Source organism: Desmodus rotundus, chromosome 1 (genome assembly GCF_022682495.2).
Source record: "Desmodus rotundus isolate HL8 chromosome 1, HLdesRot8A.1, whole genome shotgun sequence".
NCBI classification, from domain to species: Eukaryota; Metazoa; Chordata; class Mammalia; order Chiroptera; family Phyllostomidae; genus Desmodus; species Desmodus rotundus.
The window spans coordinates 169392308-169412605 of record NC_071387.1 but is presented as its reverse complement, the minus strand read 5'-3'; the positions used below and the strand labels follow the sequence as shown (position 1 = coordinate 169412605).

The 20298-nt window shown below is 35.6% G+C and overlaps 1 protein-coding gene across 5 annotated transcripts in view; it reads left to right on the top strand.

The window, feature by feature from the left end:
- Window positions 1-20298, top strand: part of BDP1 (BDP1 general transcription factor IIIB subunit) — a 92804-nt gene that overhangs the window by 3099 nt on the left and 69407 nt on the right. For 4 of the 5 annotated variants that reach the window (XM_045186241.2, XM_045186239.2, XM_045186240.2 and 1 more), the window contains exons 2-8: window positions 865-1141; window positions 2562-2671; window positions 4278-4337; window positions 5895-6023; window positions 9694-9827; window positions 10981-11075; window positions 18054-18108. In XM_045186241.2, the coding sequence (XP_045042176.2) occupies window positions 865-1141; window positions 2562-2671; window positions 4278-4337; window positions 5895-6023; window positions 9694-9827; window positions 10981-11075; window positions 18054-18108 (860 nt within the window). The remainder of the gene's footprint in view (window positions 1-864; window positions 1142-2561; window positions 2672-4277; window positions 4338-5894; window positions 6024-9693; window positions 9828-10980; window positions 11076-18053; window positions 18109-20298) is intronic. The other variant, XM_045186242.2, reaches the window with a different exon arrangement.

Sequence of the window (20298 nt, the reverse complement as noted above, 5' to 3'; positions counted from 1 at the left end):
AACACTTACATCCAATCTGAATTATATCTAATATCTAATTGGGAGTGACTGAGCATTTTTTTGGAGTGAAGAGTTTGATAGCTGTATAAGTAGAGTTGTGCCTGACAAAAGACAAATGATTTCTGCCTGAAACAGAATTTCGTTTGATTAGTGTAGCTAAATGTGTATCTTCAAATACTGCAATACAAATATTTCAGAGGTTTGACATATATGTTTGGTTTGACTGATCTCAGGTTGGTAATAAAAGTAAAATGCCAATAATTTAGATCAGTTTAGAAGGATGTTGGTGTGAATTATAAGCTTAACTTTAAAAAAATTAACTCAGTATTGAGTGATTCAGATTAGGCTAAATAAGTTCTTCTTTTTTTTTGTAAGGGTTTTTTCTTGAGGGACCTAGCATTAGCATAAAATTATGTGCTGTGATGTGCTTAGGGACTTGAAATTTGAAAAAGATCAACAGTCTTCATTAGAATTTACATATGTAATGATTTACTAAAAATTTTTACTGCAACCTCTGTCATAAGTAACATATATCTCCAGTCATTTTTTTAAAAATAATGAGACTTTACTGTTTTGGATTTTTACCAAATTATTTAATTTTTAAAATTTTATTGATTTGAAAGAGACAGAGAGAGAGGAAGGGTGGGGAGAGAGAGAGAGAGGCGCATCAATTTTGCTGTTCCACCTGTTGATGCATTCACTCTTATGTGCCCTGATTGGGGATCGAACCTGCAATCCTAGAATATCCGGATGATGCCCTAACCAACTGAGCTACCCACCCAGGATACCAGAGTAATTTTAAGATTAGAATATTTACAAGAAGATCCATGAAGGCCTTTTTATTTTCTTTTTGAATTTCAACAGTGATGAAAAGACTGATGGTAAGAGTGATATTGAAGAACCCAGTAAATCTTCCTCTACTGTTTCACAGAGAAGAAAGCGAATATCAAGTACTCCTACACTGGTTAAGCCTGGTGTCCGTGTTCCGCCAGAGCCTCATCCCTTATGTACAGTCAATCAAGAAGCTCCACAGCCAAACTCAGTTCCAACAAAAGAGAAACAGCCATGCTCAGACAGATACCGAATATATAAAGCCCAGAAACTGAGAGAAATGTTAAAAGAAGAATTAAGAAAAGAGAAGGTAAGAGAGAAAAATCAGAATTTTGACTGCTGCCTTCTAGATTTCTGTTTTTATATCAGTCAAACATCATTTGGAGGAAAAAATTAAGCATGTGTAGCATTTTTATGGTGGAACGAAACCAAATAACATCCTTCATGTTCATATCCCTTTTCTTAATAGAATGACTAAGAAGCACTATGGACTTAAGCTATATTTTCCATGGTCCTAGTTTTTATATATTTTATTAATGTGTACCTTTGTTTTTGGTGAAGGCCACAAATAGAAGTGTCATACACACACAAACACATACACAGAGATACACATATAAGCATATGTATAACTTTTAATCAGATTTTTTATGAGGATGTCCAAGTGACATGAATTATATTCATTTGATTTAAGACAAGTGTAGTTGAGCAGAAATGAATTAGTAATATTTTTTAAATTGACAGTACGGAAAATTATAAATGGGAAAAATTTTTATGTATGCATATAGTAGTGCCCATGTTCTTTTTAATATGAAGATTATTTTTTTGAGAGGGCAATATAACAGCAGTGAAGCATGTAAGCTCTGGAGTTAGTTACTTAAGGTTTGCAAATTAGATTCACCCCTTGCTGACTTTGTGACTTTAGGCAATTTAATTAATCTTTCTATGTGTATTTTCTTATCTGTAAAATAGGACTAATGATAGTATCTACCTAATTGAAGGATTGTGAAGGCTAATACGTGTCAATACATGTAAAACTCATTTAGATTAGTGTCTGGCAAATACTAAGAGCTTAACAAATGTCAGCTCTTATTATTAATTATAGAATTCTCTTTTTTTTTTAAATTAAGAGGAAGTCACTTAGCTTGGTGCTTTGAATTCATTATCTCATTTTCTCAATTCTCTCAGCTGTGTGAAGTAGATTTCACTATTTTACCCAGGAGGAAACAAGCTCAGAGAAATTATTTGCTTTATGTCACATATCAGTGGAGGACATGGCATTTGAGTCCATGTCCTCTAAAATCTAAGTCTCTAAAATGTTTTGTTTTATAGAATATGCTTAATTAGATTTATTATGGGCAATTAAGATTAAACATTTGCTTCAAGAATTTCATATAATATGCAGAATTAGAATTCACTGCATGGTAAGCAAAAACTATGTATTTATAACATCTCAGTGAATTATTGTAGTTAAAAGGAATCAATAAGCATAATTTTATAATTGGCCTTTTATCCAGTCCAGTCACTTTAGTTTTTAAATCTTCTTAATGTACAATAGCTTTTTAATGTTCCGTTTATAAAATTTTTCCTAAAAGTAGGCATAATTGTTGTAGGAGTAATATTCAAGCACTTGCCATGAATGCAATAGTGGACTGTATACTTGAATATAGTACACTTGAAATTCTTGTATGTTTGGGAAATAAAAGTGGATCTCTCTGTGTATGTGTCTCCAGAAACAGTGGAAAAACAAATATGCCATAAATGAAAGTCAAAGGCCACCAGATCGTTCCAAAATGACCATGAGAGACTTCATATATTACCTGCCAGATAGCAATCCAATGACGTAAGTAAATTTTGTTTTACTTTGTTTCAGTCTGTAGTGGTTTAAGTATCATCTGTAGAGTACAGTTTTTATGTTTTTCAAAAGCATATTGACAAAATTTATAGCACATCTGATGTCCTTTTTTAAAAAAAAATCCTCACCTGAGGATGTGTTTTTAGAGAGGAAGGGAGGGAGGGAAAGAGAGAGCAAGAAAGAAAGAAACATTCAAGTGAGAGAAACATAGGTTGTTTTCTGTTTGCGCCCCAACCCAGGGGAATGAACCTGCAACCTAGGAATGTGCCCTGATTGGGAATTGAAACTGCAACCTTTTTGTGCATGGGACAACATTCCAACCAACTGAGCCACCTGGCAAGGGCTCTAATGTCCTCTTAAATGGAATTTACAACAAGTATTAGTTGTATTTCAAGTAACTGCTTTCTAGGGATGGTAAATGATCCCATTTACCTCTGAGATTAAAAATAAGTTTCTGCCCGGCTAGTGTGGCTCAGTTGGTTGGGTGTCTTTTTGAAAACCAAAATGTTGCTAGTACTGTTCACAGTCAGGGCACGTGCCTAGGTTGCAGGTTCAGTCCCTGGATGGGGCACGTTTGGAAGGCAACTGATGGATGTTTCTCTCTCACATCAATGTTTCTCTACTTCTCTTTCTCCCTCCCTTTTCCTCTCTAAAAATAAATGAATAAAATCTTAAAAAAATATTGAAAACTAAGTTTCCTTTGTAATATTATTAGTATGTGTAAAACTAAACAACTTTCCTGCAATTATAGTTGCAGTTTCTATTTCTTGTACACTATAACCTTATTGAAAGGTGTGGTCTAATTTTTATGCCCTATTTCTTAATTAAATGGGGTAGCATTTGATTAACAAATCCTCCAAGAACAATGCCTCTTTAATCAGAGCTAGCCTGGGGAGGCAGAAGGTTTATGGTGAATCCCAGTGCTGTGTTGTTGATGGTTTAGCTGGTGGCTGTAGGAGTAGTGGCATAATTTCCGTATAGCCTTTTCCAGATTCACTAGGTCTTTGGCCTAGTTCAGTGATTTTTAACCAGTGTGTCACAATAATTTTTAAAATGTAAAATACCTAACTCTTTAGTCAGGGGCACTGAGCTCTTGTCAAATAAAAAATGACAACAGCCAACACAACAATATCTGTCTGGTGTGAATGAATCAAATTATACCTATTTTTTTCATAAGATTGGCAGAAAAGTGTATTTTTTGGTGTGCCACAGAATTTTAGTAATTAGTTTATGTGTGCCATGAGATGAAAAAAGTTGAAAATCACTGGCCCAGTTGAAGGCAGGGCCAGAAACCTAAGTTTTGAGTTGTTTGACAAGCTACTAGTTTGCTTCCTGCTTTGGGACTGGGGACGTCCCTTCACTGAGGAGTTGGAGGGTAAGAGAGTTTGCTGCTTAGGCCCTAATAAGTTATTTATACTTGTTGACAGAAGTATTTGAAAAATTGACTGTTGGGGCACACTGTTATAAATAGTAGTTTTATGGTATGTCATTAAAAAATGGAAGTTAAAGTAATTTACTTCTTGCCTATAGATAGAATTGACAAGATGTAAATTAATTGTTTATTAAGAAGTGGTCTGTTATTTGTGTTAAATAGGTATTCACTGGAGCAAGAAAAGAAAACTGAAAAATCACTGACACTGGTCCAGACAAGAGAGTAAGGATCTCATTTTATTCTTTTTTTGAATATATTCTGGTATGGATACATTAAAAAGAATATCGAATGATAATTCCTGTTATAGTCAAATTACATGTGATAGGTAATAGGAATTTTTCAGCAGAATTGCTAACAAGAATAATGTTACTGCCTGATGTTAATAAATAAGAGGGCCCCATACTATTTGTGTATTACATACATGAATGGCCATTGTTATGATTTTAAATGAAAGCTTTTAAAATTAAAAGTGGTTTTGTTTTGCTTTAGAATAATAATATATTCACATGGTACAGAATTCAAAACGAACAAAAGTATGCTGAGAAAAGTCTTCCAGCTCTGTTTTTGTGACATCTAGTTCCTGTCCCTGGGGGGAGAATGTTACCAATTTTTTAATGTATCATACCAATTCTAGCCTACATTTATTCAGGCAAACATGTATATATATAATTTTTTTTTCCCTTCCCATTTTTTCCTCTTTTCCCCTTCCTTTTCCTGTTTTGTTTTAGTGTTCTGTGTATGCTGTCCTGGATAGGTGTAGTTGTGATGCCACTAGTGAGTCTTTCTTGCACAGGCTCCCTGTTCCCTTTCACGTGCACTGTCATGCCAGTTTGCTGCAAAGAAAGCCCCCCAAGACATCTCCTAGAAGTTATTGCAGCCTTGTCATGGTGGAGGGTTGTGGAAAATCAGCAAAAACACTGGGGTTTTCTGGATGGTACTTCAAGGCTTATTAAGTAATGATACTGTTTTGTTTAGAATCCACATTATTTTAAGCAGAACTCTCAAGCTTTACAAAGGTTATGTTTTTATAGATTTATAGGTATATTTGCCTTAGTAAAACCTTAAGGAGACAGTGTAATTAAATGGAAACTATATGGGATATGGAGTCATTTGGAACATTATGTTTGGCTTCTTGTCCTATCCTTACTGTTTGTATAATCTAGAGCAAAAGTTACTTATTCCAAGCCTCAAACGGGTATGAAAATACCCCCGAGGGTTGTTCTGAGAGTTAATAAAATGATTTGAAAACTAATGCTGTATGACTATAACGGTTATTTTTTTACTTTTATAATACAGGTGGTTTACTCTGATACTCTATTGAGATAGAAAAGATGAACATTTATTTATCTTTATTTTCAAAGAGAGTAAGGCTTTTATTAAATGCTACCAGATAAAATTTGAGGAAATGTCATAACCATGTCCTTAACAGCACATAGTGTTTTCTTTTATTTATTGAATTTGGAGAGAGATAGAGACATTGATTTAATTTTTTTTTAATTTATTGATTTGAGAGAGAGATCGATTTGTTGTTTGCCCATCTATGCATGTGTTGGCTGATTCCTGCATGTGCCCTAACTGGGTATTGAACCTGCAACCTTGGCTTATTGGTACGGTCCTCTAACCAACTGAGCTACTAGGCCAGGGCAGTACATAGTATTTTTAGTTAGGTTATAGGAAAAGTTGGAAATAACTAGGAGGTTGAATTTCCAAAAATTTATTTTGGAAGTTCAGAAATCCTTCTCATGGATATATGAATTAACCTGTGTTTACCTTTGGTAGGCAAGAAGATAAGAGTACTCCTGATGTTGAAGATAATGAAGAACTAGAAGAAGAGATGGATGATGGGCCATTGCTGGTTCCCCGAGTAAAAGTGGCAGAAGATGGTTCTATAATTTTAGATGAAGAAAGGTAAGTTTAAAAAAGAGAGAGACATTGTGGTTTCATAACAAAAGTGCTTTGTCTAATGAGAGAGATTGAGTTTCTCTATCTCATTGTTACTGAGACCCTGATATTTATATTTGCATAGTGGATGTTGTAAATAGAACGGTGTATTAGATTCATATGTAATTTTTAGCAGTTTTTATTTTTAAAACTTTTTAAAAATGGCATTTAGAGAGAAAGAGGAAAGGGGGAGAGAGAGGGAGGGAGACATTGATATATTGTTTCACTTATTTATGTACTCATTGGTTGATTCTTGTATGTGCCCTGACTGGGGATCAAACCCCCAACCTTGGTGTATTGGGATGATGACCCAACAGCTGCCTGACCCGGGCTATAATTTTTAACAGTTTTTATAATTTTGTATTTGTATGAGAAGGTGGTACTGCTGCCCTATGATCCATTAACCTACCACCATTGTTTTACCTACTTTATTGGTAATTGGGATGAGCTACTGAGCTAATCGCATGCTGTCCTCTTCTGAGAAAGATTTCAAAGATTGATTCAGTCTTGAAGTCAATATTCAAGTTCTCATATTATTAACTAATACCATATTCTGGTGTGTGGTGCTAACTAATGAAAATGCAATGAAACACAGGCTTAACATATTTTCTATTTTTGTTAGGGCAAGGTTTAATTCAGTTTCTGGTTTAATTTCTGTTATAACATTGAATTTTTCATATTTGGCATTGTGGAATTTAGTTGTCTTTCCAAAGAGTATTTTTTTAAAAGTAAATGGCTTTTAGTAAGTAAATAAAAAAGACGGATAGAAAGTCTTCTGACAGTTTAATTAGTAAAAAATCGTTTTATAGCATATAAATTCTACGATAATTTAACATAAATGTAATACTCTTAATAATTGTGTTTACATGTTGTTTTTCCATTATTTTATGATGATGATTTTACAGGTCATTAAATAACTAAAAGCATATTTAACTGCTTTGTGTGCAGGAATATAAAACATAAGTATAAAATACTTATTTTTCTCAATATCCTTTGTTGAGTCTAGCATGATAAGATAGTATGTATTAAATATAGGAGATAGGCAGAAGTCAATATAACAAGTAATTTTTTAGGTGGCCGGAAGATATTTTCTAAATATTATATTGCTTCTAAGGATTTTAAAAAACCTCTGACTGTTGTGGCTCAGTGGATTGAGTGCTAGCCTGTGAACCAAAGTGTTGCTGGTTTGATTCCCAGTCAGGACACATGCCTGGGTTGCAGGCCAAGTCCCCAGTAGGGGGTGCGTGAGAGGCAACCACACATTGATGTTTCTCTCCCTCTCTTTTTTAAAAAAATTAAAAAAATGTATTTTATTAATTATGCTACTAGAGTTGTACCCTTTTTTTCTCCCCTTTATTCCCCTTCATTCTGCATCCCCCTCCCACTAGCATTTTCTTCCCCCCTTAGTTCATGTCCATGGGTTGTACATACAAGTTCTTTGGCTTCTCCATTTCCTATAATATTCTGAACCTCTTCTTATCTCTTTTGTACCCACCAATTATGCTTCTTATTCCCTGTACCTTTTTCCCCATTCTCCCCTCTCCCCTTCCCCTCTGATACCCCTCCATGTGATCTCCATTTCTGTGATTCTGTTCCTGTTCTAATTGTTTGCTTAGTTTGTTTTTATTTTTGTCTTTTTTTTTTAGGTTCAGTTGTTGAGAATTGTGAGTTAACAATCTCACAATTCATTTTACTATTAACAGTTTTTGAACTTCTTCTTAGATAAGTATCTTTAACATTTCATATAATAAGGGCTGGGTGGTAATGTTGAACTCCTTTCACTTGACCTTATCTGGGAAGCACTTTATCTGCCCTCCTATTCTAAGTGATAGCTTTGCTGGATACAGTAGTCTTGGATGTAGGTCCTTGCCTTTCATGACTTTGAATACTTCTTTCCAACCCCTTCTTGCCTGCAAGGTTTCATTTGAGAAATCAGCTGATAGTCTTATGGGAACTCCTTTGTAGGTAAGTGTCTCCTTTCCTCTTTCTGCTTTTAAGATTCTCTCCTCTTTAGTCTTAGGTAATGTATGATGTGCTTTGGTGTGTGCTTCCTTGGGTCCAACTTCTCTGAGCTTCCTGGACTTTATGGAAGTCTATATCGTTGGCCACATTGGGGAAGTTCTCCTTCATCATTTTTCCAAATAAGTTTTCAGTTTCTTGGTCTTCCTCTTCTCTTTCTGGCATCCCTATGATTTGGATGTTGGAACATTTAAAGTTGTCCAGGAGGTTCCTAAGCCTCCTTATTTTTTTTGAATTCTTGTTTCTTCATTCTGTTCTGGTTGACTGTTTATTTCTTCCTTCTGGTCCAAACTGTTGATTTGAGTCCCGATTATCCTTCCCGTCACTCTTGGTTCTCTGTACATTTTTGTTTATTTCACTTTTCATAGCTTTCACCTTTTCCTCTATTTTGCGACCAATTCAACCAATTCTGTGAGCATCATGATTACTAGTGTTTTGAACTCTGCATCTGATAGGTTGGCTGTCTCTTCATTGCTTAGTTCTATTTTTGGAGCTTTGATCTGTCCTTTCATTTGGGCCATATTTTTTTGTCTTGGCGCATCTGTTATGTAGTAAGGTGTGGAGTCTTAGGTATTTGCCAGGGCGGGGCAAACTACTTCACTGCTTTGTGGCGCTGTATATGGGGGTGGGGTCCGAGAGGGAACAATGCTGCTTGCTTGGTTCTCGCTGACTATTAGTCATTTCCCGTGCTTTCCACAAGCAAATTGGCCCCTCCTGGTGCTGATTCCCAGGTGGGTAGTTTTGTGTATATTCTAGGACCCCTTGGGTCTCTCCAACGAACTCTCCTGTGAGGCTGGGAGTTTCTCCCGCCACCTCAACCCCCACAGGTTTTTACAGTGAGAAGTTTTGAGGCTTTCTTTTCCTGGGCTGGAACACTGGATCGCGGGGTCTGTCTCGCTCCCCAGTTGTTCCTCTTGGTTTGTCCGCATGCAAATGTGGACCTCCTGGCTCTCCAGCCACCACTTTGCCTCATGTTCTCTCCACCCTGGCTGCCTGTTTCCGCCCCTCCTACCCATCTGAATGAATGTTTCTTCTTTAACTCTGGTTGTCAGATTTCCACAGTTTGATATTCTGTCACGTCTGGTTATTTTTTTTTTCAAATTTGTTGTTGTCCTTGTTTTGGTTGTGCAAGGAGGCAAGGTGTATATACCTATGCCTCCATCTTGGCCGGAAGTCCTCTTTCCCTCTCTTTCTCCTTCCCTTCCCCTCTCTCAAAAATAAATAAAATCTTAAAAAAAAACTTGGCATTTATTTTTACTCCCTGGCAATCACACTTTATTTTTTTATATGTTGACTTTAGAGAGAGAAAGGATAGAGAGAGAGACATTGATTTGTTGTTCCACTTACGTATGCATTCAGTGGACTTGTATGTACTTGACTGGGGATTGAACCCACAACCCTGGTGTATTGGTTCAGCACTTTAACCAACTGAACTACCTGGCTAGGGTCCCTGGAAATCACATTTTAAGTGAAAATTAGATTCTTAGAAAATATGCACACCTTAAATGTATATTGCATATGACTCTGCCATGTTAAATTTCAGAATGTCACTGTTCAAGTATTGTTTACTTGTTTTTAGTATTTTAAGTAGATCTATTTAAAAATGTGTTTCTTTCAGTTTGACTGTAGAAGTTTTAAGGACAAAAGGTCCCTGTGTTGTTGAGGAAAATGACCCCATATTTGAGCGTGGTTCTACAACTACATATTCCAGCTTCAGGAAAAACTATTACTCTAAACCATGGTCAAATAAAGGTACGTAACTAATTTTCATTTTAAATTGTGTAGGTCATTTATTTGAAATGACATGAATTATTTTCTCTGGTTCTGAATTAAACCAGGTCTCCCTTAAGTAAATAAAATGGAAACTACCATGTTGTTTCTCTCAAGCTAATTTTATTGACACTTCCCCTTTGCTCTTTCCCCACCTCCCATGGAACTGTAACTCGGACTTTGATTTTTAGGAATTAGCATTATGATCAGTCATTTTAGGTAGACTGTTTCTCTGTGTCAAATTACTGAACAAAAAATAATGTTTTAATGGAGAACTAACACTATTTCTAATGCTTACCATAATGTTTTACCTCAGATAGTATTGCATAATAAAAATTTTAAAACTAAAAATATGCTGTTAAGAAAGTATATAATACCTATTGCATGCTCTTGCTTATTACTTTTTATTGTAGAAATAATACAGTCTGCTTTGGGAAAAAATTCAAACACAGCAGAATATTATAGAGGGAAAAGATTGTATACTTCCCTTCTCTGACTTCTTCAGTCCTGTTCTCTTGAGGTTGCTTCTGTCAACAGTTTCTTATGTATGTTTCTAGCTACTTTCTCTCACATACTACTAAGCACATCTTGGTTGCTTATGTAATGGTAATATTGTATTGGCTATGGGTGACTTTTGAGACCAGATAGGTAGAATGTCTTTTTTAAAAAAATTCTAGCTGCTTTGGTATGAGCATGCAAATTTATTATACCATGTTTTTGTATAAAAGTTTAAAGATGTTTAAAAATTTTTTTAAATGTATTTATTTGAGAGAGAAAGGGAAACATTGATTTGTTGTTTCACTTACTTATGTGTTCATTGGTTGATACTTGTATGTGTCTTGACTGGGGATTGAACCTGCAACCTTGGCATATGGGGATGATGCCCTAACCAATGGAGCCCCCTACGTAGGGCTTAAAAGATGTTTTTAGATCCATTAGGTTCTTTACAACAAAAATGAATTATGTCTATAATTTTGTATGTAGACATTTGTATGACTAAAGGTTTACTGGACTGTAATAAACTAAGTATTGTCAAACTTATTTTAATTCAAAGTATATACTTAGGTAAGATTGTTTTCCCTTGAAATATTAAGGAAAATAAATTTCGCTCTGTCTAAATCTTTTATTTTTACAGAAACAGATATGTTCTTTTTAGCCATCAGCATGGTAGGAACTGACTTTTCTATGATTGGACAGCTTTTTCCTCACAGAGCAAGGATAGAAATTAAGGTAAAGTAAATCCATTACATTTGTTGATTGGAAAGAGACTAAAAATTACTAATATTTTCTTAACCTTTGATTTAAATCTCAGTCCATCCATTTTCAGTATTATGTTTTTGGTAAACCTGTTTCTTTTTACATCTCAAAAAATAATGTAGTATTTCTCAATTCCATATGAATATAATTTCTTTAACCTTAGTATTACACGAGGGGGGACCCCAAAAAACCCCGGAGTTATTTTCTGGAGGATAGGCCCCTTGTAATACAGTCTTCCCTGCTAGGTGAGTGTTCTAGTAACCCACCTATACCAGTGTACAGCTGGCATTGTTGTGAGAGGCTGCATTTGGCTTCAGTAAATTTTTTTGAAGGTTCTTTCATTGCGTTTGCCCATTTCATAATATGTGATTGATGAGTGCACATGCCCACACAGTGCTGAGTGTTCAGCAGTTTTCACCAAAAAGGCATTACCCCGGTGTCCCACCCTCATTCACCTGATCTTGCCCCGAAAGACTTTTTTGTTCCTCTGGGTGAAAAGTCCTTAAAGGGAGATGTTTTGCTGATGTGGAAGAGGAGCAATGAACAGTGGCAGGAGCACAAAAAGGCGTCAAAATCAGCAAGTTCAAAAACTGTTTTGAGCAGTGGAAAAATCATCTCGATAGGTACATTGCATTAAATGGAGACTATTTTGAAGGTGACTGAAGTTTAAACATCTGAGAATAAATGTACAATTTTTTGTAAATAAATAATTTTTTTTGTATCCTCCCTAGTATTTTTTAATTTATATCTTGTTCACTTCTAAAATGTCTTTGAGGGAGTACCACTAAAGCCACTGAAACTAAGATAAAAGAAGAGTTAGATAATGAAGAGAGAGGATAAATGTACTAGAATATTTGGGTTAGTTGTAATCCAAATATTTTTGTTCACAAAATTTATTTCCTATGAAGGCATGAAGAGAAGCATGTTGAATTACATAGTTATCATTATCTGATCTAACCATTGCTTTCTTTTTGTTTTTTTAAAGATTTTATTTTAGACAGGGGAAGGGAAGGAGAAATAGAGGGAGAGAAACATCATTGTGTGCTTGCCTCTCATGTGACCCCCCACTGGGGACCTGACCTGACCTGCAGCTGAGGCATATGCCCTGACTGGGAATCGAACTGGTGACCCATTGGTTTGCAGGCTGGTGGTCAGTCTGCTGAGCCACACCAGCCAAGGCTAACCATTGCTTTCTTAGACCACCTTAACTATGGGGCAACCAGTGACATTTTCAGCAACAGCAGTGATTTCAATTAGTGCTTTAATATGTCTAAAAGGATGAGCTTTCTCTGTTTATAGTTCCTTTTTTAGGGGAACTTTATTACAAGGTTCCTGGGTTGGAGTGCATTTGAATGCATACTGTGTTGCTATAGTGCATTTCTACATGATAGTGAGATCTTTTTCCAACTGTGGGCTTTTTGCTTGATCAGGTAAATGGACCATTATGAAAGATTTTTTTTCTGGTGGGCTAGGCAGGGATTGATCACCCGAGGGATATTGTATGGTGTAATGGTCATTACATTTCTACAAAACAAGAAATTGTTTATGTTTTTTAATGTTGAGAATAAAATGTGAAGGCTAGAAATTGATTGTCTGGAGGACTCGATCTGAGTAATTAATGATAAATTTGTCACTAGGGCATTTCTCAAAAATCCTTTAGACTGTTCCCCTAAAAGTAAGTGTAGTTCCATCAGGTCTTTGGGCAAAGTGTAGGAAAGTGAAAATGGACTAGTGAACTACACTGATTTATTTTGATATATATTTTTTAAAGATTTTATTTTATTGTATTTTTAGAGAGGGGAAGGGAGGGAGAGAGGGCGAGAAATATCAGTGTGTGGCTGCCCCTTGCGCATGTCCCGTAACCCAGGCATGTGCCCTGACCGGGAATCGAACTGGCAGCCCCCTGCTTCACAGTTCAGTGCTCAATCCACTGAGCCACACCAGCCAGGGCATCACCTGATTTTTTTTGAACATTGAACCAACCTAGGATTCCAGGGATAAATCCCATTTAGTCATACTAAATTACTCTCTTTGTTTCTGAATTCTATTATATTCTGTCATATTTTCTTGAGGATTTTTTGCACCATTTTTCGTGATATATGTATGTGTGTATATGTATATATCAGTATCCCTCTCATATATATATACATACGCATATTTTTATATATAGATGTATTTCTCACAGCTCTGGAGTCTGGAATTTCAAGATCAGGATCCAGCATAGTCAGGTTCTGTTGAGGGCTGTCTTCTGGTTGCAGACTTCTCATTGTTTCCTACCATAGAGGAAAGAGGGCAAGAGCTCTCTTGAGTCCCTTTTATAAGGGCACTAATCCTATTTATGAGGTCTTTACCCTCATTACCTAATTACCTCCAAAATGCCCCACCTCCTAATATCGTCATAGTTGGGGTTAGGATTTCTTTTTTATTTTTCTTTAAATTTTTTTTAGACCTTTTGACTCCCTTTATTCATTTCATTAGCTCTCCACCTCACCCCATCTCTGGCAACCACCAATCTTCTCTGTATCATGGTTTTTTTTTTTTTTTAAGATTCCAGTACATGAGAGATCATATGGTATTTGTCTTTCTCTTGTTTATTTCACGTAGCATAATACCCTCTGTTCATGTTGTCACAGATGGTAGAATTTTATTCTTTTTTATGGCTGAATAATAATTACTTTATCCATTCATCCCTCGATAGACACTTTGGTTGTTTTTGTGTCTTCGCTACTATAGATAATACTTTAATGAACATGGGAGTACAGATATCTTTCTGAGTTAGTGTTTTCATTTTCTTCACATAAATACCCAGAAGTGGAATTGCTGGAATATATAATAATTCTATTTTTAATTTTTTGAAGACCCTCCATACTGTTTTACATAGCAGCTGCACCAATTTACATTTTCACTAACGGTGTACACAGGTTCCCTTTTTTCCTACATCCTTGCCAATACTTCTTTCTTTCTTTCTTTTTTTTTTGATAATAGGTGTTCTAACAGGTATGTGTGATACTTCATTGTAGTTTAGATTTACATTGGGTCATGCTTTTTTATCTAGTCTGATACTCAGCCTTCTAATTTAATTTTACGTCTATGAGAGATGAGAAAGTATTCATCGTTTTCTTATGTTGGCTCTTGATAAAAAACAAAAAAACAAAAAACAAAATGCCTGTTTTACCTTTCTATAATAATTTAGTTCATTTATACTTAATGTAACAGTTGACATGGCTGTGTTTAACCCTACCATCTCACTATTTTCCATTTATTTCATTTGTTTTTTTTATTCTTTTTCTGCTATTTTTGGTGTTAATCACATATTTTTTGGCATTACATTTTATTTTTCCTGTAATACCACTTTATTTTTCACACTTCATACTTCACAAATAAACTCTTTAAAATATAATTCCGCTTATCTGCTATCCTTTGTGCTACTATATATCTTATTTCTACATATCTTATAAACCCTACTTTACAATGAACTTATTGTAGCTTAAAGAGTCTTTAGAATTTAAAGGAAATTGAGTAGAAAAAATAAACCAGTTTTTAATATTTAGCTACATGTTTACTATTTTTGATGTTTCTCATTTCAGATCTGTCTGAACAACAGATCTGCTGGTTAAAAATTTTCTCTGCTTTTATTGTCTGAAAGACTTTATTTCAGTCTACTTTTTTTTTTTTTTTTTTTTTTAGGTATAGTGTGTTTTTAATCCCCACCTGAAGATATATTTATTAATTCCAGAGAGAGGAAGGTGGGGGAGCGATAGAGATAGAGAGCGAGAGAGCACGAGAGAGGGAGAGAGACAGAGAGAGAGAGAAAGGAGAAAGAGAAAGAAAAAGGAAGGAAGGAAGGGATGGAGGAAGGAACATTGATGTGAGAGAACGTCGAGCAGTTGCTGCTGGTCTGCACACTAACTGGGTGCCTAATCTACAAACCAGGCATGTACCCTGACCTGGACTCGAACCCGTGACCTTTTGGTTTATGGTACTACCCTCCAACCAACTGAGCCACACCAGCCAGGACTCGGTTTCAGTTTTGATGGAGACTTTTGCTAGATATACAAGTCTGGTTTGACAGATTTTTCTTTCATTGTTTTAAAAATGTCATTCCTTTGTCTACCAGCTTCCAGTGTTTCTGATGAAAAGTCAGTTATCATTCCTATCATTTTCCCCTGTATGTGATGAATTGTTTTTCTGTGGCTGTGTCAAGATTTTATTCTTTTAAGTTTGGTGTTTAACAGTATAATTATGTTTTGCCTAGGGGTAATTTCTCTGATATTTTTCCTGCTTTGTTGTCTCCTCAGACTCTGCTTGCTTGTATCTCTCTGTATGACATTGTACTACAGGTTACTGAAGTTCTATTCATTTTTTTCCAATCTTTTTTTTTTCTATTTCAGTTAGGATAGTTTCTATTACTATGTTTACAAGTTCACTGACTTCTCCTATTATTAATTTTATGTTAATCCTATTTAGTGAATGTTGTATTTGTGATATTATATTTTTCATTTGTGTAATTTCCACTTGGTTATTTTTCTTAGTTTTTATTCCTCTGATGAGATGTAGCTATCTGTTCATTCACATTTTACTCTAAATTCTTGAACATATTTAAATAGGTACTTGAATTATCTTGTCTACTAATTTCAAAATCAGAGTCGTGTTGGGATTGTTTTTATTGACTTTATTTTCTTCACTGAATCACATTTTCCCATCTGTTCTCACGTCTTGTGTGTTTTTATAAATTGTGTGCTGGACATAGTGGATGATGTGTGTACAGAGTCTGGATTATGGTTTTATCCTTCAGAGTGCTGAGATTTGTTTCTAGAAGGCCGTTAACATACTGCCAAGTCTCCTCATTCCTGTCGAGTCTTGGTTTTAGGCTTCCTTAAGAGGATCTAGACTGGTCCTTACTCTAGGCTTCTCATTTGAATGACAGAAAATAATTTGAGTTGCTGTTTTTCCAGTTCTCCAAGGGTGGTCATATCAGTACCATTCTAGATGTCTAGGATAGAAAGCAATTCATTAATGTAGTGGGTGGCCTAGGGCATTAGGGCTTAATGCTCAGGCTAGAACCTTGACTAAGAAAAGCTGCTTTAGAGTGTGGTCCATATCTCTGAATGGTGGCTTTTCTGGTGTCTGAGGTAAATGGGTGTAAACAAAGTCTTTTCATTCATGTGGGCCAGAACACTGTTATCTCACTGTGTTATGTGACTTGTGGTATCTTCCTTCTGTTCTCATCCCTGTAGTAGCTGGTCTCGTAGGCCTCAAGCCCTGGGCATATGCAACCTGGAGGGAACCAAGACATGGGGCACTTCTGCCAAGCTTGTGAGGCTCCCTATAGCTCTCTTCTCAAGAACACTGCCTCTAAAGATTCTCTACCTCCTTAGGTCAGCAGGATCTCGGTGCTGTGTTTGGTCTTTCTCTCCCTTTCATTGGTTAGGAAATTTAGCTCAGGCAGAGAGCCAGGGTAAATGTTGGTGCATCTTGTGTGTTTCCCTTCTCTTCAGGACTGTGGGATTGTAGTCTTTCTTGTTCTGTAGTCATACTTGTTCTGTAGTCATACTTGTCTAGTGCATGAGGGCATGGAAATAGCTGATGCATTTATTTAGTTCCTTGTTAGTTATTTATGGGGGGGGATGTGTGGTGTGGAACAAGTATGTAACCAGTTACTTTGTCAGGGCCAGTGGTGGAAATTTTGGGATTTATTTTGTGATCATCAAATTTGGTCTGCAGTGGTTCCTGTCTATGAAATGAGTGACTAATAACAATGTAGTCTTTAAAAAACTTTTAAATAGTCTGAATTATATTCCCAATTAGGTAAAATATGATGCAGCAGTATTTTAGAATTGAAGAATACCTAGAGCCTGTTGGCATTTCTCTCAGGATGTTTTAATTCAGTGATAATAGCCTGTCACTTTTTATGGATGTAATTTTTGAGATGTTTAAAGAATAATTTGATCTTTTAAGGGAGAAAGATGATCATTGAAAACTTTTATATTGGTAAAAGTTTATGAAGAGAAATAAAAAATTAAAATGAGGGGTAATCTGTAGAAAGATGTTAAAGTCATAAGAAGTTTTTAAAGAATGGGAAAGGATAAACTATAGAGTCTAAGAATGTTTTCTTGAATGGTAAACAGTAAGGAAATGCAAGAAAATAATTGTTTAAAAGTCAGATTAGTGGTTAGGTTCTTTTGGAGGGAAGACGTGGCCCATGGAAGTAGTAGTTCCTTTGTGTGCTTTTCTCTATTTTTTTTCAATAAAAAGTTTTATTTTTATGTTTTTAATAAGAGCTTTAGACGACTGATCTATAGAAGGGAGAGATTAGCAGACTGTTCCCTGTCCTGGGATGTATGTGAATGGTTAGACATTCTGAGACACACACTCACACCTTCCAGTATCCCAATGACCTTAGGATGGATTGAGCAATAAACCTTAACTATCTCCATTGTAATGGCGTTAATACAGAGTAGAGCTGGGAATGGGGCATGAGGAAATGTAATATAAAGAAGGTTCCAAAGATAAACTCGGCCTGTTTCAAAATTTTGCTTAGGTGTTTCTTTACAGTCTCTCCTCCATGCCATTAAAAATGTATTAGAATAATAATGTAATAGGTTTAACTTGATAAGCATGTTAGTTTTTGAAGAGTTAGTACTGGGTAGCTTAATTGGTTATAGGTTTGGTCTGTTTCTGTGCTAGAGAACTTTATTTTTTCTATCTGTAAATGAAGAAATTGCTGATTCATGCTAGTAATCATAAGGAGGATTAGGAAACTCAGTATAAATCTTTCATCCTTATTTTTAAGAGGCTAAAAGTTAAGTAACTTGTCTGTTGGCAAAGGCATTTTTATTTGAGAATTATATGTTACTGTAAGCGTTTCATTTTAACACTTTTTTTTTTTTACATAAGCCTCACTTGTTTAATGGGAGAAAATTATTATAGCATTTTTTGTTTTGTTAACAGAATAAATTTAAACGTGAAGAGAAAACAAATGGATGGAGAATAGACAAAGCATTCCGTAAGTATTAAGACCTCTTTTATAATGTATCATTTGGAGATTCTAGTAAGTGACCAATCTTTTGTCTTTGGTTCCAGTGTGTTTTAGATTTGTTTTGTCCTTATATTGTCATACAAAGAATAAGAGTGGAAATTTTTCTCTTTAGCAGTGCAGGTCTGGCTGCTGATTTAGATCTATAGATAAAGGATTAGCTAAATTATCAAGGAGAAAGCAGGCAGAGTTCTGAGTCCAAGAGGTCACAGATGGTCTGAAGGTTCCATTTCTAAGTGCTCTTTATTCTGAAGGAGCTTTATTCAAGAAGGAGTTGATTGTTTCTGGAAGATGCTGTACTATAGATGCTTCCTTCCAGCAGTCAGTCAGTCATTCCATCAACAATACCGACTACTTGCTGCTATGTTCTAGTACTGTTTTAGACACGGAGTATATAATGGTGACAAGACAGATGAAAATCCTGCTTTGATATAAAAGCCTTCGGTCTAATTGGATGGGGGAAGTGGGGGAAGGGTTGTAGTGTGTAAGCATGATAATTTCAGATAGTGGTTAATTTCCAAGAGGAAGAAAAGAGAGGGCGTTGGGTAGGTGGATATTTAGATTGGCTGGCCAGGGAAGTTCTGTCTGAAGAAATGACATTTGAATTTACATCTGATTTGAAGGAATGATGTATATGTTTCAGCTTCTAAATCAGGTGTCCAACATTTTGGCGTCTTTGGTCCACACTGGAAGAAGAGTTGTCTTGGGCCACACATTAAATACATTGCGACACATAATCACAAAAAAAATCTCACATGTTTTAAGTAAATTTACAATTTTGTGTTGGGCTACCGCATTCATAGCCATCCTGGGCTGCATGTGGCCCACCAGCCATGGGCTGGACACCCTTGTTCTAAATAATAGCCTTATTATAGTTAACATTTTCTATTTTTAAATCCAGAGAAAGACATCAGGGGATCTGTAAAGAAAAACAATTAAATGTACTGTATAAAGTAGTTCCTGTATTCTTTGAAAGATGATTATCATTGTTTCATGATTAATAAGTGTATTCAATGTCTATTTGTTGTAGTGCTTATCTTAGGAAAAAATATAAAGAGAGGACCTAGGTTTTGGAGCATGCATGTTTATTTAATGAGTAAATACTAAGTAAGGGAAATGAGTGGACCCTACCCCCTATGTTGTATCGGGTCCTCAGGGAAACCACTTTCAGACATGGCTCTTGGAAGATATGAAGTACTGTGGTCCCTAATCCTCTCCATTTTAGAGAAGTGGTCCTGAAACTTTTTATTATGTTTTACATATTATAATCAGAAAAGAATGTTTAAATCTGTAAATTGTCTTTTATGGGGTGTGGAGCCATTGTTAAAACTATTATAATAGATACCTTTAAAATTGACTGATTTTGGTGTATTGTAATGGAAAATTAAAAAAAAAAATTTAAAACCAAAATGGTGATTTCTAGAACTTATATTTCAAATTCCTCTGAGCACCTTATGAGTTATTTTAGTGCTGTATTTTTTACCATCATTGTTGTGGAAGGTCAGAACAGATAAAGGCTGAGTCTACAGTAAAACAGGGACTTCAGAAATCCCAGGTTTGGGCTTGATTTCTGAGGCTGATTTATTTTTGTTTGGGTATATACCCCTTTTCTGAGGCCGTCTTCAGATCATCAGATAGTCAAACTAATCTTGGAGCTTATGTATGTAGAGCATCATTTTGTCTATATTCACTGCCTTTTTGTTTTATTTTCTAAAGATTTTATTTATTTATTTATTTCTAGAGAAGGGAAGATAGGGAGAAAGAGAGGGAGAGAAACATCAATGTGTGGTTGTCCCTCAAACCCCCAACTGGGGACCTGGCCTGCAACCCAGTCATGGGACCTGACTGGGAATTGAACTGGCAACCCTTTGGTTTGCAGGCCGGCAGCACTTAATCCACTGAGCCACACCAGGCAGGGCTATATTTTTATTTTTAAAATATATTTATTTTACTATATTTTTAGAGCAGAGCTAATTTATGCAAGGATTTCACTCCAGTAGTGGATTTATTTCTGATTTGCTCACAAATTGCTCTTTCTGATATAGTGCTGTTGGTGGGTATTTAGTGAGAGTGGTCCTGATCAATATATTCATTTGCTTTCCACTTTGCTAATATTTAGAAGAGTAAAGTTAATAGTAATAAAGTGACGGCATGTGGTGG